Source organism: Pocillopora verrucosa, chromosome 2 (assembly GCF_036669915.1).
Source record: "Pocillopora verrucosa isolate sample1 chromosome 2, ASM3666991v2, whole genome shotgun sequence".
Lineage (NCBI taxonomy): Eukaryota > Metazoa > Cnidaria > Anthozoa > Scleractinia > Pocilloporidae > Pocillopora > Pocillopora verrucosa.
In genome coordinates, this window is record NC_089313.1 from 8,408,484 (window position 1) to 8,432,535 (window position 24,052).

At 37.4% G+C, this 24,052-nt stretch overlaps 2 protein-coding genes across 5 annotated transcripts in view; one reads left to right on the forward strand and one right to left on the reverse strand.

Moving 5' to 3' along the window:
* Positions 1-20,843, reverse strand: part of LOC131771234 (synaptic vesicle 2-related protein) — a 28,399-nt gene extending 7,556 nt beyond the window's left edge. Inside the window, exons 1-7 of one of the 4 annotated variants that reach the window (XM_066162590.1) lie at positions 20,827-20,843; positions 20,597-20,715; positions 8,519-8,745; positions 2,089-2,186; positions 1,776-1,874; positions 1,093-1,164; positions 497-621 (exon numbers count right to left, since the gene is read on the reverse strand). In XM_066162590.1, the coding sequence (XP_066018687.1) occupies positions 497-621; positions 1,093-1,164; positions 1,776-1,874; positions 2,089-2,186; positions 8,519-8,681 (557 nt within the window). In that variant the 5' untranslated portion in view covers positions 8,682-8,745; positions 20,597-20,715; positions 20,827-20,843. Of the gene's footprint in view, positions 1-496; positions 622-1,092; positions 1,165-1,775; positions 1,875-2,088; positions 2,187-5,019; positions 5,388-8,518; positions 8,890-11,281; positions 11,385-20,596; positions 20,716-20,826 lie in introns of those variants that run through there. The other 3 variants (XM_066162591.1, XM_066162589.1, XM_059087008.2) reach the window with 3 other exon arrangements.
* On the forward strand, positions 14,062-16,360 carry LOC131771263 (uncharacterized). Its single transcript, XM_059087038.2, has one exon. It carries the CDS (start codon positions 14,256-14,258, stop codon positions 15,441-15,443), a length of 1,188 nt encoding a protein of 395 aa, XP_058943021.2. The 5' UTR covers positions 14,062-14,255; the 3' UTR covers positions 15,444-16,360.
* Positions 20,844-24,052: the final 3,209 nt, after the last annotated feature.

Below are 24,052 nucleotides of genomic sequence, written 5' to 3' on the forward strand. Positions count from 1 at the left end.
AATTACTTTAAATTCTTCTTGCTACTAGTACAGTGATGATGGAGGGCTTTTAACAAAGTCCATTTTTCTTCTTTCATTTTCTATGCACAAATACATTACTTAAAAGGTGGACAATTGTACCAGAAAAAACCAGGTACAGCCTTGTTACCAAGATTTGAGAAATCATAGGCTATTCTTATATACATCTTGTTTGGTCAGAATAGTTGGATCCTGGTGTTGATATAACATAAATTAACAATGTAACTTGAACTCATACTTGATCAATAACATATAATCATGTGATAGCGTAGTTTGATTGTCTGGGTGAGTGTAGTCCTGAGGAGGACTCTTGTCGGTAGTGGTGACTAACATAATTCAACAACCTGAAAGGAAGTCATCTTCAAACTACAGTATTACTACCTTGGGTTCAAAGCATTTACTGTATAACATATAATCATGTTCAACTTAGCAGTAACTGTAACAAAAATAATCCTTAGTAACAGTTTTTCAAACTTACGATAATGGTGCACCCCCAATTCCAAAACCAACCAAACAACGTAGAGCAATAATCCAGTAGTAATGAGGAGAAAAAGAGCTGATAAATCCAAAATAAAATATCCAGGTGGCACAGATAACAATTACCTGTATATACAGGAAAGAAAATCTGAATTGAGACCTAAAGTTAATAACCATTTAGCAAAGTTTTAGGCAAATTGTAGCAGCAGTAGAATAACTATCAGGCAACATGAGGAAAATATTGTCAAGTGAAGGAAAAATATTTTTAGTTTTGCCATGGAGATCAAGGCAGATTCACCTCATCTAATAACTGCTCATTACAGGGGAGCTTGGACTGGTACATGTGCCATTTGCTTCACACAAGTAAGAACTCTCTAGTCCATCTCAGGTTAACCTAATCCCCTACCACATCCTCCAGTATTATGTCAGATTTTTCTGACAGTCCATCCTCTCTCCTGGGTGGAGAGATGCACTGCAGTAGTCCAGAACCACTATGTAACCACTCACTTAGTGTGCTAAACCAACAGTCATAATGTAATATAATTACAGTAACTATCAAATTGATATTAATATTATCATTATTGTTGCATTACTTACAGTTTTCCGTCCATATCTATCTGCCAGCCATCCCCAGAAAGATGAACCAAACATCATTCCAACAAAAACAACCTGTAATTCAACAGAGTTAATAACAATAGTTACCATACTGATGAACAAACCAGTTACTTGGGCCATCTCAGTCAGAGCTTAAAATCCACTAACCTAAGTGCCCCTAAGTGCCTCTAAAGTGCTTACATGTAATTTCTTCGGTGATGCTATAGTTAACACTAAAAATAACTTGATTATAAAATTAACTACAAACACCATCAAATTCATTTGTTGCAACATCCCAGTCTAAAGAGTGCATGTACATGTACACTATATCATCAAACTGGTCTCTACCAGTACATGTAGGCTAAAGAGTCTTCAGCATTCCATCTCCTTCAGAGCATAGCTTTGGCAATACTGCCTGCCACATTTGAACTCATCAATCACTACCCCCTTTAGTTTGGCATAATTCCCACATGATCATACCAATGAAAGAGAATGCATGAATGTTGAGTATGAAAACAATTTTGTTTCTTTGTAAACAAGTTCTCTGGTTTTTATAAAAGGTGAAGTCTGCCAGTTATTCATTGCTGTAGGAGAATGTTGTGCGCTAGCAAGTAAGAATAGAATTTGCAGGTTTAAGTATTAAATACATTATTTTTCTTGATACAAGGTAAAGGTCTGAAACTTACAGTTGTAACCATGGCCTCTTTCCAAGCTGGAAGGTGCCATATACAACGTATTGTTGGCCCAAGAATAGAGAGTAGCATCATTTCCAAGGCATCAGCAATCTAAAATAATTATGACCACACAACTTAGTGATGGGCTCAATCAGCATCTGAAGTAATCATGCCCTCTTGATTACCAACTGTCAGCCCTTGTGATTCAGAAAAAAATGCCGTCACTGTCTACACCAATCAGCATTCAGTAATTTTGCCACAAATATAATAATACCATAAATCATATAATTTCATAGGTTGTAATTTATTAAGGAACTGTACTCACTGTGAAAAAGCCAACTATTAACAACATTTTAATTTGAAATTTTCCAAAGCCAATCTTCTCCACTGCTTCAGATAGTGTATAAGTTATTTCCCCTGAACCTGTGGAGAGAACAAAAAAATCATGAAATCTTAACAATTTGAATACTTTTCACAACTGAATTTGTGATATGTGTATACCTGTAAACATCTTTTCCAGGAACAGACCTCCAAATTAGAAACCATAAACATAATTTTCAGTTTGAAGAATTCCAAAGTTTAAAAAGCAAGGTTATAGGTCAAATTTATACCACTGATACTTAAGTTACAAAATTACAAACAAACAGGAACTTCAATTTCCTTGCCTAAAATTGTGGCCCAACTGGGAAGCCCACTGACCATAAATCTGAGCAGAAAAAGCAAGGGTCTTGACTATAACTTACAGTACAAGTGAGATATTACAAGGTAATTAAGATAATTATGTGCATTTATCAAATCTCAAATAAACATGCATCTCAAAAAAACACACACCCCAACTTGTCAAGCAGAAAAAGGGTATTTTTCACATTCTTTACAAGCTAAAAGTAATGGCGTATATGTACCCTAACTGTGGTTCAGTGCGGTAAGGAAACATATGAAAAGTGAACATAAAAATACCAGGATATGAAAAATAATCTGCATATTTAGTAAATAATATGCACAATAGAAAACTTCCACCTCTGAAGTAACATTATAATATACAAAATCCAATTTATCAGAAAAAATAAACTATTTCTCTTGGCTGAAAATAAAAGATGTTGGTAAAAAATAACACAAAAAATTGCACATATCCCAAAATTTTCATCTTAGTCTCAAAACATTGTATACATTTCCTACAAGTCTCAAAGTTTTTCATTTCTTTTAAAGTTCTAAAGGCCTGGATTCACTTGTTAATATAGCTGCACAAACACTGATTCTTGTTGTTTTCCAGGTGGTTAAATTGGGTGGATTCAAAGAAAATCAAGCTAATCAAGAAAACACTCTTTTGAAAAATTTTGTCATTGTTGCATTTATTAAAAAAATTACCTCTTTTTAACAAGTTGAGGAATTGTTTTTTCATATTTTTGTCTCACTCAACTGTGACCTCAATTCAAAATCTCCCATCCATTTCATTCCTACATCTTCTCATCAATTTAATCCTTTAAATCTCAAGATTTCACAAATAATTCTCCTTACTGTCTGCCATACAATTTATGTGATGTTAGTTTGGAGAATTTGGCATTGGATTAACCAATAATCCCCTGATTGATATTTTTAGTTTATTCCTATTACTTGTCTGCTTGATATCATACTGATAGTGGAGAAATTCTGTCTAGGTTACCAGTGGGACTTATTCATGTAGTCATCATGAGCTACATACATGTAATTACACAGTACATTTCAAATACATCTTTGTACATGTACTCATATAAAATGATCAAAAACTCTTTCTCCTCATCCTTCCAATTTCCTTCAGTCTCTTGCTTTTTTTCCTATGATTTACTTGTAGCTCTTCTATTCCAACTTTATCATCAGTCATTGTTATAAATTAGCCAATGGTTGCTAAGAAATATTTTTAACATAGTGCAATGCAGATGTTAATTAATGCGTTTTTAAGTAGAAGGCATAAATTGTATGTAGGCAGCTTATAGAAGCTCAGTCTGTTCTCTAATGTTTTTTCATTTCAGAGAAAATAAATGGCAGTTTTGCCTGACATACATGAAAAATTTTTCTGCTGGCTTCAGCTGACACACTCTGCCATGGAAACTAGTCAAGATTGCTTCCATGCAGGCTAGTCTGGGCAAGATAATTTTAAAGTTTTGGAAGCCTGGGGCAAAATTATTTTCCTGTTTCCAAACTGCTAAATCTGTATTTGCATCTCATTTTTCTCATGCACATGAAGTTAAAAATATTTCCCTTTCCTTAAATGTATCCATTAAAAAGGTTTTTTAGTATAACCAGGCTATTAGACCTAAGGGTCTGAAGCTGATTAAGCCAAAAGTCAACTTTATGAGGACAAAAGCCTGTGTATGAACAATTTCATTAATGGTAATGTTGTGAGATAGAAACTTAAATTTGGGAGAAATAAAATGAAAAGAGAGTTTGACAACTCTTATACTACTTTTCCTGTTTTTAATGGTACCTAACAATAATCTGAGTATTTAAGCGATGGTTTAATGAATTAAATTAATATACAGTGTCTGGGAAAATATTTTAGTCTCTAGTTTTCTCAGATTCTGGGGCCTTGCACATGGATGATTTTACCATTTAACAACCCCTCTTCAATCTAGGATTCGCAAGACGATTAACAGTGCTCCAAGTTGCGAACATTTTGGTCACAAATTGGCGAGTGGGAAAACTTTTTCGCCATTACATCTTTTGGCGACTATCCTATGATTTTAGGTTGGCTAATGGCGACTTTAGAAAAAGGTTTTACCAGGACTCCTGATTAACTGAAGTTTGTCTGAATTATGTGATGGTTGTGATTAAAAATAAAATAAATTACTTCTGAAATTTGAAGTGCCAAATTTCAGTAGTTCATAACAAGAGAGAGATTCAGGTATTCATTAACTCTAAATGGCACTCAGTTTCACTGTTCTGATTGAATTGATACACATGGAATCTCTTTTTTCTTAACTTAAACAAAATAAACAAAGTAAACCTGATATTGATCACATCCGTCAGTGGAACACGGTATTAAGCCGAATGTCCATACTAATCTAGCATAATTGGTATCTTGGTATTTAATTGTAGTAAACTGATTTCAGAACGTATGTAACATAAAATAATACTTTCCTGTGGAATATATACGAGAAAATACTTTACTTCCTCAAACTTTTGCTAATAAAAAAAATACAAGATGTAAAGTTCATTAGGCGTAAAGCTGAAACTGTGACGTGGATAACTTTCACGATCGAAAAAAAAATATCCGTGTTACCTTCGAACTCTTCTTCTTCAAATTCATCTCCAGCGACTAGAGGCTGAAGTATGTCCTCTGTTAGCCTGTCGGCCTCTTCAGTTGAGCGACGTGTAGGCGATCGAGACTTCGCGAAAAAAACCTTGAGTTCGGAGCTGTTACTTGCGGCATAATCCATCGCTCAAATGAACTCGGCTTGGTCCGATTGAAGTTTTGATGAAGAGTTAATTCTCTAAACGATTTCGTTAATTATACTCCACTAGCGTTGAACATCAACTTCGTTCACGACAGTTTCAAAAATCTGTCATTACGGTAAAATTGACTCGTTTAGTTAAAAAAAATATTCGAAACAAATTCGCCGCCATGATAACAATACCGGTACCCATGATCCAACGGGAACGCTAGGTCACGGAAGGAAAGAAGCAAAGGATAACACTCGTGCCATAGTTATTATTAGTTTTTTTTTTTGGGGGGGGGGGGGGGAATGGAGAGCAAAAAAAAAAAAAGCCTTCCAATGGATGAGTCGCCAGTAATCGGATTCTAGTGTTTGTACAAAGATTTCTGGGATCACCACGGGGAAAACATTACAAGTTGCCAGAAGGAATTGCGTGGCGAAAGGTTGTTTCAACGTCCAATCTAGAAACAACTTTGGAAATAGATTAACGCTTTAAAGCGTAAGGTTTTTTTTTTAAATCATCATCGCGTGATGGTCTTGCAGTATTCCAAAATTAGCCATAAATCGCCAGGAAATAATTCAATTAAGTCTTTCCAGTTCTATTTATGTGTGTAAAGTTATACCATATTATGAATCAAGTTCGAGTCAATTCAAACGTTTTTTTCATCAAAATGATAATGTTCAATTTTCTTGTTTTTCTCGTGATATACAGGTTTCTCTTGTTCAAAATTTTCAGAGCGAGTCATGTTGTATTATGTGTGGAATACGTAAAGTATGATATGTGCTGAGTCGTATGCATGTACAAAGAAGTGGAAAGTTGTAACGAGTAATCAGAGCAGTAGTTGTGGTTATCACAAGGGTTCACATATGTCCTAACGGACAATAACAGCCTTTAAAACGTTTTGTAAACTTTGCGACAATTCTGTACGATAGAGAGAGGTCTAGGAGCGCCTAGCAACAATTTAGAATGCGAGGAATTTTTGCCTGTGATGAAATCGAAACAGATGAAATAAGCTGTTTCAACTAAAGTACGAACAGGTTTGTGTGTTTTGTTTTAATTCTTTTGCGGTTACAATAACAGTGTATTACCTTACGATGTTATTTTACAAAGAAGGGAAAAATTTAAGTTGACTCGAACTTGAATCGTGACTCGAACTTGACTCGTGAAATGATTTAACTCTCACAATAAACCTTACACATACATGCGAGGAGAAAAGTTTATCGGTAGGTTTTAACAAATATTTCATAGTTATTCGAACAAAAACTTACGCTTCCCTCATATAAACTTATGCTAGAGCTATTTCTGATAAAACAGTGGCGAAATAGCGATGATAGTTGATCTAGCTCTAAAGCCGTTTCTCGGTCGAAACAACCTTGCAACGTTTACCCCGTCGCGATCCCAGAAATCTTTGTGCGCATGCAAGGTCGATTACCGGCAACTCACTGCCTTACAAATATTCTTCCATTTAATTTTTCTATGCAAGGCAAACCGAAATTCTACTTCATTTTCAATAGTCTCTACCCGAAGCTATTTTGAGGTCTCCGTTCTTCCAACAAGTGAAAATGTATTGAAAGAAGAGAAAGTATCACACTTAAAGGCTTCTATGTGGGCCTCTGTTTGGTTGAATAAAAATGCGTGATAAAATGCAGGTTGTTTACAAGGAATTGGCACTCGATGAGGTGAAGTCCAAGGTAACTAAACGCGAATTTGATGAGTAGAAAGAAAATTGACTAACAGTAGCATTTACTTCCAATTGTACTTTTATTCAGAAGGATAGGAATATGTCGTAAAATTTTGGTTGTTTAGAGGAAAACGACATTCGTCTCAGAAATCTTAGTCAATAAATACAACTAAACACGTAATGTATCGGGAAAATACTGGTTAAAAAAGATGCAATTTATGGAGAACTTTTAAAAGCAAAGACACGAAAATTTAACATGGCAGTCGATACAGAAAGTAGATATAACTTAATGATCTTTTCAACCTTCGCCAAAAGAGACATCATGAGGCTAAAACAAGATTATCGATCAAATATACGTTATGAAAATGCTTTGAGCAATTTTTACCTGGGTCATCCAAAACAAACGCTCCCATGATAACTTCGTGTGAGACCTTTTGCTGACGGCTTGTGCGTTGTACGCGAGGGAGCGATACAAAAAACATTTTTTAACTTTTAAATGGTAGAAAAATTCCCTGCCGACATTTGTAACCCAGACAGCTCATAGCGACGAGGTCCACACTAAAGAAATAAATTATTTCATTGATGTATATTTCATTGATTGTTTTATTGATGTGGTTCCCAGTGTGCGCAGCAGACCATTAGTAATAAGCTCCTGGTCAACCTTGGGACACTTTTTCGACACCATAATTCCATGACATAAGGGACAGTACCCTGACGCTCTGATTGGTATAAGCATACCCCAATGCCGTGATCTGATTGGTGCGAGACTCATCCCCTAATGCGGCAATTTGATTGGTGCGAGATAATCCCCATAATACTGCGATCTGATTGGTGTGAGTAACATACCATTTGATGCGCTAACATAGATTTTTTTTTGTTTATTTATAAAGATAAAACTGAAAAATATAGAACATAAAAGACCCTGAGCAAGTCGGGTGTTTCCCAGCATGCATAGCCTCCCTACAAGGATCATTTTAGAGGGAGACAGATGGAATGGGGTAAAGCTCATTCAAAATCGAAGTGCAATGTAAGGGTCTGAGATCGCGGTTCGTCTCACTCTTCCAGGCGAGAAATTATGACTGGTCCGTAGTCTCCATTTTCCCTGCCATTTGTAAGCTTTCCGCGCTCCGCAGTCTCCAGTCTCGCACCGGACTCGCTTTCACAAATTTAGCGGTAATGCTCAGTTCTTAGTATCAAATCTGTTTAAACAGCCTCTTCAGTGCTAGCTATTACTTTTCCTACTACTGTAACACTTAAATCCAAGTAGAGACTTAAATTAAACGTAAATTTTGGACAAAGTTGATTCGCCTAATTTACGTTTGGGCCGCTCATTTACCTGGAAAAGGAACAGTTAGAGGTTTTTTAAAATTTGTAATTCATTTTAATATTCCCTATCCGAGGCCAACTTTGTGCCGCTTAATTTAATTTTGTCCGCGTTATTGCGTTTTTTCACAACCAACACTTTGTAGTCTTTCAAAATGAAGGCATTCTTGGACAGCACACACACAAAAAATGAATAACCATTCGTGACCATCGCTTTTAACAACCAAAGAGTGGTTTATACCCCTTGCCGAGGTTAAAATATTAATATAAACAATATCACCGTGAGCTACTCTACATCGCATGCTTGGTTAAGCACGATAAACAAAAAATAATTACTTACTGTTCTCGCCTCTATCTTCTAGCGTTTTATAGTTCTTTCCCCTAGGTGCTATCGGTTCGTTTAACTGTGATTCCTGACAGGATTCAAGTAATTCCGTCGGTGGAGAGAGGACTCTGTGAGGAGGTTTCCCATCAGTGAATTCGAAATAACCGCTAAACGCCATGGCTCTTCAGTGGAACTTCTCGATGACACCGTGATTTCGTTATGTTCGTGGGTTTCTGGTGCAGCTACGTGGAGAGAAAACAGCTATTATCTTGCTATCACCCCATTGCATCTGTCTCCCTCAGCTATTATCTCTTGAAAGTATGCTTTCAGCTTTCGCAGGTTTAAAATAGTGATAGCATGTTAAACAAAACTTGATTCGCGAAAGAATGATCTTATAAAAGTTATATTGATGCAAGGTTATCTCCGCCAACCACAGAGAATTCAAAAGCCGATCTTGCAATATTTCAGTACTAAGTCAGCACTGGCTAGCGCTCACACAATAAAAGTTTTATTGCAGAAATCAACATTTACTTTGTATAACTGCCGTCGTTACAAGTGCTTTTTGAGCGGGGAAAGATCCGCCTTACTGGTTGCCAATTTTATTCAATATTTCAAACCAATACGATAAGGATTCCTGAGAGGATGACGACTTTTTGTTATGAATATTTATCAAGATGATCTGTCGCTTTCTAAGAGGAATGAACATTGAAAATGGTACTGTGGGGTAAGATTGTAGTCAAACGTTGCAAACCTTCGATTATAGCTGTCGGAAAAAGGCAGAATATTCCTCCGATATGTACGGGCTTCAGCAGTAAATAGAAGGGGAAATGGTATATTGAGATGAAATGGGTGAGCTTGAATAACACAATTACAAGGGAGAAAATGGGGAAATGATAACTGCATATTTATAGACAGCGACAGAATTGACACCAATTTCTTTTTTTGACGCACGAACTGCTTAGTTATGAAGACGTGCGTGACCTTTTAACATGCCACGTTTTAAAACCGACCGTCTTAAGCCTTCTTAAGGGTGTGTAGCGTTATCTCTTCATGTCTCAAAGCAACTAATTTATAGTTTATGGTTTTCAAATTTCGCAGCTTGTATTATCATAACTTTTTAAGCAGCTCATCTCCTGTTAGCTTTTTTTTTTTTTCATCCTTTTATTTAAGCTGGATAGATTAATTAACAATTAGATTTGTATACTAATTGATCATTTTATTATTAACTCGAACTAAATTCGCGAATAACAAATTTTAATTGAACACAAAATGCCCGATTTCGCACGAACTAATCCTGAACGACCTCGAATAAATTCGAACAGGACTTCGAATAAACCTGAACGCAGTACACTTATACAGCAAACGAAACGAAAAACAAACCTACACATTATCTTGCAAAACAAAAGACGCTACGTAATGAAAAAAACTACAATACGACGAAATGAATAGAAAAAAAAAGATAAATAAGCATGATCCATAGATTAAATGTTCTTTTGTCCGATCATTACGTTACAGTACATAACTTCAATAGATGAGCTTACGCCCGAAAGACGGTATCATTTAACCGGTCAGTGTAAAACGTAGACTGCAGACTGCAGACCAGGGGTAGAATGCAGACTCGGTTCTTTAGTTGAAATTTATGGATATTTCTGGTTTCTCTGAATGATTAAACTTAAAAGGAACTTGAAACTTCTACTTGCTCTAATCTGTTCCTATTTAAGGAAGACTCCGCTATTTTTCCAGTGAATATAAACACGTCACAACATAACTAAATTTCTTTAGCATCCCTTGTTGGCCAGCAAGAGGCCCGACATATGCTAAGTTAACCATGATAGCTGCAGATTTACCACGGGTTAATATTGAAGTGAAACACCCAGCGGAATAGGAAAGGCAAACACCTGAGCTGAAAATATTGTTTGGAGGTTTTGAATCAGACCCTTATTTCGCACCCACAAATTTGCATTTAATTTGAAGAATTTGCACGTCTAACTTCGCAGCGCAAAACAAAGGTACAAGAAATTGGTTTTTATTGTCCAAGTAATCGAAAATACCGATGTGACGAAAGTCTACTTTCAAAGCCAAACAAAGTATAGATGAGCTTCACGTATGTTAAAGCTACCTAATGTTGCTCAGTAGAACTGTTTATTCCTTAACAAGGGAAATGTGTTTAACCGGCTGTGAATTGCATATTCAAACACTTACGTTTCTTATCGTTCTTACCTTAACACAATGTGTCAACGCCAAATCCGTCAATCGCCATGACGATTATTGACAACCTTTCACGACTTACGCGGCCTCAACCCCAGCTCACTCTTGAAGTTTTTCCGAGGAAGCGGGTTAATTTAGAACCAGAGTCTACATTTTACCCCTGGTCTGCAGTCTTTAGTCTGCATTTTATCCCCAGTCTGCAGTCTGCAGTTTGCAGTCTGCGTTTTACACTAACCGATCAAGTTTTATGGCAGTGCACAACGTATCTTGACCGAGTGTGGGATATCGATTAGTTTATCCAACAATTGTAAACCCCTTCAGTAAACGTGATTGTTTTAGGTAGTTTACTGTTCATATACGTCATATTCTCCAAACAATTATAAAAGAGAATGTACAGCGCTCGACTCCGATAGTGCAATAGATACACAGCAAACTACTGCCGAGAACATTGTCTTGATAAACTTGATAGACTTTTCACTTCTCATTTTCTGTATTCAGAATGTTCACATAGTCTGTTGATGAATTTATCGTTGGCTTACAATAATTACAGAAGACCACAGAGCGACATACCTACATAATGATGGTTATCTCCACTGAACTAAAAAAAATCAACATTCCCTTGAAGCCAGTCTTTCAATTACGAGAGAAAGGTCCCTTGCGTTACCCCAAATCAGTGGTTTACTCTTTGGTTTCTGTTCTGTATTTCTCTTCAATTCCTATTATCGACCCTTTTTATTCCTCGACATCCCTTTAAGATATGCCAAGTAACAAAGAAGTATTTAAATTTATCTTATATTGAGAACTGTCCCCTTTTTCCCGAGGCTATTGTTTATTTTAGCAGACATTTCCGAGATCATGCAATCTCCCTTGGTGTGTTCGTAAATGATAGACTGGAGTGATATAATGGCACCAAAAGCGGAAGAACGAAATATCAGGAGGCAGCATTTCGACCCAGAAGAGTCAGAAAATGGCCCGAGTTTTCTTGATTTCATCTTTAATGAATTAGATATGCCAGACGTTTGCCAGTTGTGATCGTGGTTTGAGCGCAGGTGTGTTGGGGTCGATTCAATAATACATGACCCTAGGTACCTCCAGGAGAGTAAACAATCGTCGAGACCAGTATGTATTCAGTTTTTTTCATCACTGTCACCAATAACAGACAAGAGTACGGATTTTTCAAAAATTTCTAAAGGTTTTTGTTGTAGTATTTCCTGAAACGTAGAGACTAAATGCTTACAAAGACCTAAAATGGTCTCAAATAGACCTAAAATGGTCTCAAATAGACTTAATGCCCAACAATAAAAATTTTCACGCAATTTCCGCCGAAAAGTTCTTTCAAACCTCTTAAGAATATAAAATGTTTGTTAAGGAATGCAAAGCGATTCCAAAACCTAATTTGTTTTTTTAGTGGTTAGATTCTCCGATTCTACAATATCGCTCGGTTGTCGACACTGAAATTCTACGCTTATGATCAGACTGCCGGGCACGGTCTCAAATGGACTAAATGCCCGGCAGTCAGAAATTTTTATCTTAAGAAGTTTGAAAGAACCTTTAGGTGGAAGTTGCGTGAAAGCTTTTGACTGCCGGGCATTTAGTTACTGCCTTTCTAAAAAAATGAAATATCTTGCAGTTTTAAATTGTGCACAAGGCAATGATGACACACTTTGTCAAAAGGTTACTCTTCATCAAGATCAATGAGTCGTTACCAAAGACAACAAAGCATAATTATTAAAGATGAAACAAAAGTATCGTTAAAAAGCATTTAGTTAGTTTATAATTAGTAAGGCGATTAGTTAGTCACTTTAGTATGATTTAATTTTTCGTTTATATTAAGAAAGTATTTAATGTACGAATTCGAATTCCGAAGTTATTTACGTCTGAGCTGTCGTGATAAGCTTCCGAAGTGTAACCGCCTTGTCTAAGTTTCTTAAGTGGACGTGCCTACTTTGTCTACTCGTTTGACCTTGCGTTAATTAATTTGGACCTGACCCACACGTAACTCTTGTTTTGACTGGCATAGAGTAAAATAAAAAGTGGACCATTGGACCCTTGGACTATTAGACTATTGGACTATATTTTGAACAATTTTTTTAACCATTTTTTTGGCTTTTTTTTTTTCTTTTAGGACCATTTTATCGTGGGGAGGCAAATTATTAGTACTAAGGGAGAGGTGGGATGCAATCAATCAGTACTCAGGGAGGGGTGGTAGGCAGATTGTTGCTACTGAGGGAGGGGTGGAGGACGAACTATTAGTAACTGCTACTGATTAACGGAATTTTCATTGAGTCATACAAATTATTTTGAGAGGTTTTTCCGACAGTTTACTCAGTTGATCAAAAGCATTATGATTAAGTACTTTGTCGTTCAGATGGAAAGTCTCGTGAAATTGTTTGGTTAAGCGTTCTAACAACAAATGTTTGATCTCCCATGCCAAGGTCAGCCAGCCGGCATGCCCACCCGTGTCGGTTAGTAGTAAATACATAAGTATGTTCTTTAGAATTTACTTAGATGAGAGTGGGGAGAAGAGAGTAGAGAGAAGAGAAGATTAGAGGATTGTAGACAATGTGCAGTAGAGTAGAGTCAGAATTCCGCAGTTGAAGAAGACGTATTCAGTGAGAATCAAAGTGTGAGAGCCACTTAGAGATTGACCAGAGTTACTCAGGATGTAAGTGAAATTGTGTACTGGAAAACCGAGTTATCAGAGAAAGCAGAAAAAGACAGTTCGAGAGTCTTGGTGCCTTTCGCCAGGCGTGGTGTGCTCGATAGCTAGTTTCCCCCGACATTTAGTAGTAACAGTACCAAAAAAATATACACGACTTATATTTGTGGTAATTTTTGCTTTCCTAAGGCTGATTTACTCTCTTCGGGAGTTTGAGAAAGTGAGTTTGCCTATGAGGCATAATATTTCATCCGCTGTTCTTAGGGATACTTCTTCCATTCTTCGTGGGGATGACTCAGCTAAGTGCCTACTTGTATCGTGGTTAAGAATTAGCATTTAGCCTCTCATCTTAGTGTAATCCAGCTTTCTTTGAGTTCATTTTTGTTGCTTTGGGTTCCGTACTAAGTTTTCTCGGAAATTCTCTTTTATGTTCGCGGATCAACCCTTTCTGGATTTGACGCCCCACATCTGTTAGTGCGGGTCTACCGCCAACAGCATGCATGTGCTTTTGTGTTAATTTCGAAGGTCAATGTCACCAAACGATTTAGCATGCACAATATAAGAATTGTAATCAGAGGTTCCTTTGAAGCGTTACAATGGACAGAAATGACGCACATGTGACAGCGCCATCTCAGAGGAGGGAGGTCTCTTGTATTGCTTCAAATGAAGCAATGCTTTAGTTTCTGTTTTGCGACTTTCTTAGCTTCCGGTTATAGACCAATGTTGTATCTCAATATGCCTTATAAGGTATGCTGATTAGCATAGGCTTTTAACCTTATCAAGCTATTGTCCTCTTTCCGAGAAACATGTTTGTGATCGTTATAAGACGCCTCTGAGATTATATGCTCCCTCTTGACACGTTCGTAGACGAAAGAAACTCGAGTAATGGCTTCCAATACGAACGAACCAAATACCAAGAGGCAGCGTTTGGATCAAGAACAGTTAGAAGATAGTCAGTCATGTTTTACCACCATCACGCTCGACATGAAGCGATATAGCACGTGGGTTCGTACGCTTTCAGAAGATGAACTTGTCAGCATATTTGAGCTGGGAGTCAAAGTTAGCGAGTCATTTACCTTAAGTGTAAACGTTAACCAAGCGTTCCTAGAGGAAGCTCTGACCTCTCAGATGAAACCGATCCATGATAGCGTCTCCAACATCGAGACGGAGGTAACGAGGCAGGTAAAAACTGTGCAAGAGAACGTCAGCCAAGAGGTGAAAACACTCACAGAAGATTTGAAAGATTCCCTGACCAAAAGAATTGATACCGTTGCTGAGAGGGTGCCGCCACTTAGCAGTTTGAACACCGCTATAACCCAGTCAGAGGGAAACATTAAGACCCAGATTGACAGCACGGTTAAGGAGATCAATAGCTCTGAGTCACGCGTATGTGTCGAGCTGAAAATGTGCAAAGAAAAACTAGATCAGATCTCCAAGAATTTGATGAAACCTGGGGTCAAAGGAGTTGTGGGGGAAATGACTGTGCAAAAAATTCTAAAACACCGCTTTCCCAGTTGGTCGGTGGTCGACGTCGCTTCAACTGGCTGGAAGATGTGCGATATTGTCGCTACAACACCATTAGACGACAAAATAATGATCGAGGTTAAGAATCAAACGACATCAGTTCCCTCTAACGAATGCAACAAGTTTGAAGAAAACCTGACGGCATCTCCTGACTATAAAGTCGGAATCCTGTTATCTTTAAAGAGTGGAATTTCTAATCATTCATCAGCCAGAGATTTTGAAGTAAAATTCCTGCAAACTAAAAATCAGTACCGGATCTACGTGCCAAATGCAATGCAAGAACCCGATGGAAATAGAGTGGTATGGAGCGTGCTCATGGCTGAGCAATTGGCACAAATACGAATGGAGTTAACAGGCGGTCAAGTAGAGGGGCTTGAGGAAATATGCGCTCAGTTCAAAAAGGACGTGGAGCGAGGAAAAGTTTGTGAAGAAAGTCTTAAGAGTTTGGAGAAGGCGATGAAGAAGTTAAAAGAAGACATGTCTCCGTTTTTCGAAACCGTGAGGAAGACAAAAGAAAGTTTACTCAAACTCTTGCATCCTGTTTCATAGTCAGTTACTAACACTTACTCAGCCTAGGGCAACTTGTCACAAGCTCGATCCTTTGATGTAACAGCGAGAGCAATAACAATTGAATTTGACCTTTTTTAAAGCACCTCATGGTTTAGTACTTAATTCAGCCTGTAATGTGGCATGCGACGGCATGTGCAGTTTGTTGCGTGTACGAAACTGCATTATGATATTCCTTTCATACAGTCTTTTTTGTACTCGAGAGCTAAAACTAGACAAGCGATTTATACTTAATGTAATTCATCAACAATTCATGCCACTTTGTGGTATCTTGGTATCCGTTTAATCGTAACATCTTAACTTTCCATTTGGAAAAATATGATCAGTACCAAAGCTGAGTGAGAGGCAGATTGTTTTGACCAGTTTAGCTGCACGTAGTCGACAAAAACTTTAATCAAATATCGCTTTGCTGGAACAGAGTATCTATATCGCGGAAACGATACTGTCTTAAGCGCTTTACAAATCAAGTTTTACTATAAGTTAATTAGGGAACAGGAACTTCAAGAACACGAGCCTGCGGGTCACCAGCCGATGTATAATATATACAGATTATATAAAACGTTTTAACAACATTTCCTATGTAACAGTTTGTTTGACTTATTATGATTGTAGACCTCAGTTCTTATGTCAAGCAATCGGATTACATTTTAAATGCAGTCAGATAGCATGGCTTCGTAAATGTCCGAAATTTCATACCTGACGCATGCCAGTAGCAAAGTTCTTATAAGGGAGTTCGATTAAGTTTATAGTAATATCTAAAGCATTTTATTAGATATTTTCTAATGTTGTCAGTCTAATTGAGTGTGTTTTAAAGCATTGTATTCTACAATAGAGGTGTGGTAATTGTGTCCACACTCGATAAACACAAACATGTCTACAGTTCAGTTATTTACGCGGCCAATGGTTGTTTAGTTCACCAGTATTTGCCAACAGTTGTCTGCAGTTGTCGCTAATTAATAGAGTTCAGAGTTGCGAAAAAAGACAACTACTGAGGTTTTGGTAACTTCTGTTAACGTGGGTCGTTCGTTCGGCTGCATTAACCCCTACGAGTCCTCCATGTCCTCACAGATATACTTTTTGGCAGACCTGGACATCAATCCCACCCATTACCTTCTTCAACATGTCTATTCAGGCGATTACCTGTTTGTTTCGGGGATAAATCACTAAGGGGTTTGAATGCTATCGGTAGCCCTCTTTCAATTTTAAAAATTGCTTTTACAATCGTCAGCCTGTATCACACTACATGTTAACATAATTAAATTTTGCCATTTTTTTTCACCTCAAACAAAGTATTACTATTTTAACAACAGTTTCCAAAAAATTTTGTCGTAAAATATCGAGACGCACTCGAGTTATTTACAAAAACATTTTTCCGAACTGAATTCTTCGGGTGTGAAGGGAAGTAAAGTTAAGTGTGAAAAGCCAATTATGATGTGTCATTTCAGTTACACGTGTTCATCACAGTTGTTCGTGAAATTATGGGTAGAGACAAAAAGGGAAAGTATTTTTGGGTTGAAGCTAGAAAGAAGCCTAGCCGTAAGAGCCAGACATTGAAGAATTCGATCAAGAATGGAGGGGAAATCTCGCCGTAACGGACATGGACTCGTGGTATGAGCAATCTTCGCTACTTACCCTCGAGCAACCATCGACAAAAGTTCTGCCTCCTCGGGTTTAGTGAGAGTTGAATTTGACGGCGCCGCCGAAACTTTCCGTTGCCTTGAATTTCTTCTTCTTGCGGGCATTCCGAATTGAACGAAGCTCTGTCACACAGCTGCAGGATAGTTTCCCACGAATCATGGTTTTGTCGAAAGTCTCCTGGGACTCTGCTTCTGTGTTTTTATTGGCGGTTTATGATCAACCAAAGGCGTGAGGTGTTAGCAAAACTTTGGAAGCAAAAAAAACCACTCCATTTTTCCGCGAGTGTGTCTTCTTTGGACGAATGAATGAAACCTTTACGGATTGACTTGAAATTGGTCCGGAGGCTTCCAAAGATACCAATTTTAAAAAGCGTGTGGGGCTTTTCCGTTTTTCGAAATTCATCCCCCGCAATGGTATCCGACGTAACGTGTATTGGTAAAATTTTGATAACTAAACTTAACAGAAAGATTGCAAGACAGCCAATAGGAATATCGAAAAAGCAACACACAGATTTGAAGACCAAGCCCTTAAGATTGACACTGAGCAGAAGTTTTATTTGTGCGGTTCGATTTGATACCCAATTAATTCGCTCAACGAACCATCGTCCGTTTCGGATCGTGGCGCTTGAGTCATTTTACGATTAGATCAAGTTAAAACGAAATAGGGTAATAAATTATGATCAACCGAGTTGATAACGTAAATTGACTACCGTAAAGAGTTTAAAAGCTGACATTTCGAGCGTTTCCCTTCGTTCGAGCGATTTGAGGAATTATGGGTTGTTTGTGGGTTTATATGCAGAAAATGGAGCTACGTTATCGGTGGGAATATGGTGACGAGAAAACAAGAATAAATTAGTTGAATGAAAAGCGCTCGTTGATACCGTGGGAGTTAAGAGTGCCGATTTGAAAAATAAATTTTTGTTGTAGCGTTTTGCTACATGACACTGGCGGGGGTGCACGTGAAGTGATCTCAGTAAAACGAAATAGGTTTCTCTGGATAGTGTATTTCATAACCATTCCATATATATGTGTGTTTTTTTTTCATGGAAATATTATGGTGGTTACACTTTAAATAACGCGGTAATAATTTTATTAGCGAAGGACACCCGTGAAGGTCTACCTGATCCTTAAAAGAACAAAGATCATATAAGATATCCTACCTATCGTATAGTTAGCAAAAGTCTTATGCACTGACTCTTAGCTCGTGATAGTAACGTGACAGTGTTTCATCACTATTGAACCTTTCCCAAGACATCTGAGAAAGTTTCGAAACCTTTCATTTCATAGTTTAGGAGTGAACTGAGACAAATAATGCCTGATTTTGTTTTCAGGTGTTTTAAGCCGTTTTATACAAGATTAAGCTGGCTACAAGGGAAAATCGCACTTAATGTAGCATGGTTACTAAATTAAGTTTTATTTTCAAGTGTTTAAAGCCATTTTACATCATCAAGTCAGTTGATAAACCAAATTATGTTATTATACTCCACCGCCGATGCAGCAGCACAGTTTCTTCAGAGAGTTGCCCCCCTTTGGTAGAGTCCGTCCAATTCAGTGTAGTTCATTTGGTTGTCCATCGGGGTCGTCCATGAACTGGGAATCAGTGTTTTGTCCATCATTGTTACCAAATAAATTTTACTTTTCACCTGCTTCCTCACTTGCTAACTACTCCTGAGCACTTTATAGTTATCCTTGATTGATACTAACATGCACGTAAATCAGAATGAAACGGAGGGTACTGGGGTCGAAGCATCAGTAGATGTATCTCAGTTTTGTTTTGTTTGAATTCTGTCCACTGAGCTAGTCGCACGAAATGAAGGATTTAAAAGAACAAAGATCACAAAGGATATCAAACATATCGTATTAGTTACAAAGATCTTTCAGTCATACTGGTATCGAGACTGATAGCTCGTGATAATAGCGCAATAATGGTTTCGTCACTATTGAACTTTTCTAAAGGCATGTGTGAAAGCTTTGAAAGCTCTTTTTTTTTAAAAAGATTCGGAGTGAACTGAATCAATGATGCCTAGTTTTGTTTTCAAGTGTTTAAAGCTGTTTTACAGAATCAAGTCAGTTGATAAAACCAAATCATCTTGTTATTACTCCTCTACCGATGCAGTAGCACAGTTTCTTTGGAAAGTTACCTCGTTTTTTTTCATTATTGGGGTCGAAACATCAGTAGATGTTTATCAGTCATTTGCATTCCACCTACAGAACTAGTCACTCGCAATAACGGATTTAAAAGAACAAAGATCACACAGGATATCAATTATGACGTATAGGTACCAAAGATCGTATGCTCTGACTAGTAGCAAGTTATAATAACGTGACAATGTTTTTGTCACTATTGAAACTTTCTAACGGCATGTTATAAAGTTTCGAAACCTTTCATTTCATAGTTTCGGAGTGAACTGAGTCAAATAATGCCTGATTTTGTTTTCAAGTGTTCTAAGCCGTTTTATACAAGATTAAGCTGGCTACAAGGGAAAATCGCTTTTAATGTAGCATGGTTACTAAATTAAGTTTACCGCTCACTTGCTTTCAGTTTTTTTAGTCAGACGCTTGCCTGGTGCCTGACTTAGAAACTACGCCAATATTGAAACTCAAAATGCAAATTTGACCGAGGCATTTAAAACTCCACAGACTGGTATTTACAGCAAGTTGAAAATGGAAAAAAATCGAGTGAGGAAAATCAAATCAGATCTTGGCCGTAACTGCCCAATTGGTCTCAGAGCAGTCCGAAAAATTCGCTGTCATGAATAGGATGAATCAGTGATGTATATGTATCTATGATGTCTAGTAGATAATAAAGTGAAGATATCCTGGGGATACAGGGGAATAACATTCAATAATTATCTGAATTGTCAAGAAGAACAAGGGGGATTGTTTTGGGAATTACATTTATTCTTGAGCTGGGCAAAATATGTCAGAATTGTACATTTGGTTTTCGGGGCATCCAGTTGTTTATCGTTCATTAGAAACAAACTCGACCTTGCTTTTGTCATGCCAAAGCTAGAAACCGCACCTTGAATATTTTCATGCAGTTTCTAAGTCGTTATGAATGAAATAAAGATGGTTCGATTGTAGAGCTTTCATCTGAAAGGCGCCATCATCTAGCACTGGTATGAAATTTCGGGACAGTGCACGGGATATTTCGACCAAGTGTGAGATATGGATTATTTGATTTTACTGTTGTGCCTTGTTTCAATGGCATAAAATTGCTTTCTTTAATCAGGTCATCGTTTTATTTTGTTCTCCTCACTATTTAGGAGAATGTAATACCCACCTTTCGAATGAAGAACAGACAAAGCAAACTATAACCCAGGGCATTTTGATCTATATATGTATAAACAATATATACAAAAATTTCGAAGCGGTCATGACGAAAACGTAGTTAAAACAGTTCCGCGTGCATGTAAGGAGATTGCGGTGTAGAGCTGTGACCAGGCCTTACCAAAAGCTCATTTCAACAAATGAAATAATAAGATGTTAGGAACTCACCTTTGATCCCTCCAGTTTTCTTTATAACAGCCGAGACAACACACTTCTATTAAACTTCAAGGATGGATGGAAACTCCGCGCATATCAGCTGGTATAAAGGTGTTTGCAGTAAATTATTCCTACGTACAGGAAATCAAAATTTAGACACTGAATAACATGACCTATAAATAAAAAAAAATAGTTTTCTATAAACCAAAGAAAGAATGATAATTGGAAATGCAAGGATTCACCGGGAAAGTTTATCAAATGCTCTTAGCAGACTTTTGTAAGTAAATTCGTGTAGTTTTCCTCGTAAAGATAAACACGTAAATTTTACATCTTTGACATATTTACAAAGGCTGAACAGACGACAATAATTCTTGTCAATACTGCCAGGTTACTAGGTTACGGGGACTTTTGCCAAGAATCGAGATTCGTTTCTACAAAATAAAACGATGAATAGTGAATATTGCACTCTGAAGTTGTAGGAAAAAAAATGCAATTTGTTTTTTGAAAATAATTTATGATAAATTCCGTTTTACACTGCATGATCATGATATGCTAAAGTAAAAACCCGCAGTCTAGCGTTTCTCTATTAAACACATGAAACACCGTTCTCTCATTTCCGGTACGGTTGCAATAAGCGATCGGTTGGTTAATCCTAAAATTGCTATAATCACGGTATCTAGCTGCACAGTTTTTTTTCTTACCTTCAATTTGTTACGGAGCAGTTAAATAGCCAAATTAAAAAAGAACTTTTCAATATCCTCAGGGTAATAAGTTAAAGGGGAGTTCAATGATGCGATGCGTTGATATAAATCGTGTGTAATGGCTTATAGCCCATCGACGCGAGACGAGAACGAGGAGATCATCTCGCGAGTAGCGAAAGACGTCTCCTCTCGCGCGCAACTTCCGCATCGCCCTCGCCTAATACTCGTTTCCACTCACGGTGACTTCTTTTATGATTTTTGATTGTTACAACACAACTGGAAGGAAAAGAAAAACAAGTATACTGGGAACGAGTTAAGAGAGAGAGAGAGACCGAAAGTGAATCAAGTACTGTTGACTTTCTGCGTTACCATCCATGCGGAATAATTTTTAATATGGCGGTTGAGTAACTATGTCAATAGTACCCTAGAAGGTATTGAATTAAAGATCCTCATACTTTCTTTATTCTTTATCTCATGGACGCGAAAAAGGAGTTGATTCTCCAGCTCAGTATCTTCTCCTGGGCCACAGAGTTTTCCATCTTTTACTCCAATGACAGAATGGTTGCAGGGAAGATGTCCACTCCTTCCCTTGTTAACCCTTTACACCCTAACATCAGTATGCATATTCTCCATACTGTTCTCTATACATTTCCAAAGAGGCTGGCAAGGAGAATTTGTTTAACAATCAAGAGCTACTTAAGTTAGTGATCATCTCCTCTATTCCCATGACTTTCATGCTTGATTCAGGGCGGATATTGTAAGGAGAAATTAGATGCTGGTTACTCCTAGTTGCTAAAGGGTTAATAATAACACCACCCTGTCAAACGGAAACTGAAGTAAAATGTTTTTTAGTTCCACTCAGGACTTACCTGTTCTAGCGAGCTAGGGCAGGCTTGCTTAATGAAAGCACAGTTTGAAATTATCCGGATTTATCCATCGTGACAAAGTTCTAGGTTTTGGAGTTGCAATGTAGGGTTGATATTATAAAAAGAGCACCTATTCTTGAGATCCACCCAGGAAAAATTTTACATTAAAATCCAAACATTGAAACAATAAAAACACTCAAGTACGGTGGCCCGAAATAACTTCACGGCAAAAGAAATAACCTCGCGACAAAAGAAAAAGACTCACGGCAAAAGGATGCAGCAAGCAATGAAGATTATCCAACGAAAACAACGCTTTGTACTAGCAATAAATAAAATGCTACTGGTATTACGTAAATCTTACGCAACCTCACGCAAAAACGTGAACTCTATATTGAATAGAAACATAACATAAGACAGTAGTTCAATTGAAAGAAAAATAATTTCGCAGTTACTTGACGACAAACAGAAATACAAATCCTAGTTGCTAAACAGATCCTTGTGTTTGCGCAAAGTTTTCTGTGATTGTTACGGGGAAAACAATGCAAGTTGCTGTAAGGAGATGTACGGCGAAAGGTTATTTCGACGTTCAAAAAAATCCTTTTGGAGATAAAACATCGCTTTTTCGCCGCTGTTTATCATAAATGGCTTTGAGTAATGTCAATGCGAGGGAAGCGTAAGTTTTTGTTTGAATAACCATGAAATATGTAAGAAAACCTACAGATAAACCTTTCTCCACGCATGTATGTGTAAAGTTTATTGTGAAATTGACATCGCGTAAAGGTCTCGAATTTAGAAAACTTAGCTGTAAGTCGCCAGGAAATAACTAAAATAAAGCCTTTCAAATTTCATTACGTGTATTAAGTCTACATCTAGATTTTTCTTGGCTTAGTAATACAAAAGAGCGCTTGAACAGCTACCTCGAGGCAGCAAGAGATTGATTGCTTGAGCATATCATAGTGATACATTAGAGTGATTAACCCTTTACACCCTGACATTAGTATCAATATTCTCCATACTGTTCTCCGTACATTTCCAAAGAAGCTGAAAAGGAGAATTTGTTTCACAATTAAGAGTTGCTTTAGTTGGTGATCATCTCCTATTCTCACGACTTTCATGTTTGATTCAGGTGTGATACACCAGGGAGAAATTAGATGCTAGTCACTCTTCCTAAGGCTTAGGAGCCAAAGGGTTAAACACCTACATTGCTTATTTGTTGTGATCGATGTGAATGAATCAGCGTTGATAGTCCATTCAAAACTTTGCCATTTCTTCTGCGACGACGATTACTAACAAGTGCTGAATATATGTCCACAGTTTGTGCCTAAATTCCCGTAATCTTCCTCTTCCTGATAAGATCCTCCAAGGAGTTCGAAGAAAAAAGTAGCAGCTCAAAAACGTTTCGATTTTTTTCAAACAAACTGTGACTTTATCTAAGGATTTCTTCAGGTTTCTCATCGTTTATTTCAACCCTCCGCAATAGCGGGTGTAACAGTTCGGTAAAAACAATTTCTATTTCCGCTGATAACGGCTTCTCTCCTTTGAAGAGGTTTATCTTCAGACGCCGTAATATGTTTATCTTGAAACGTTAACAAGTATGAAAACATGCTGTATATACACAAATACGACTAAAAATACTTCTTTGAGTTATTTCCTTGCGGTTTACTTTGTAATACTTCGAGACCATCACGCGATAACTATTTCACCATAAATCTTAGGCAAGGGGAGAAGATTACTCGTAAGTTTTACAACATATTTCGTGGATGTTCGACAAAAAACTGACACTTCCCTCATATCAACATTGTCTTATTCCATTTCTCATAAACAGCGGCTCGAAAACGTTGATCTATCTCTAAAATCGTTTTTTTGGACGTCGAAACAACCTTTCGCCATATATTCCCTTC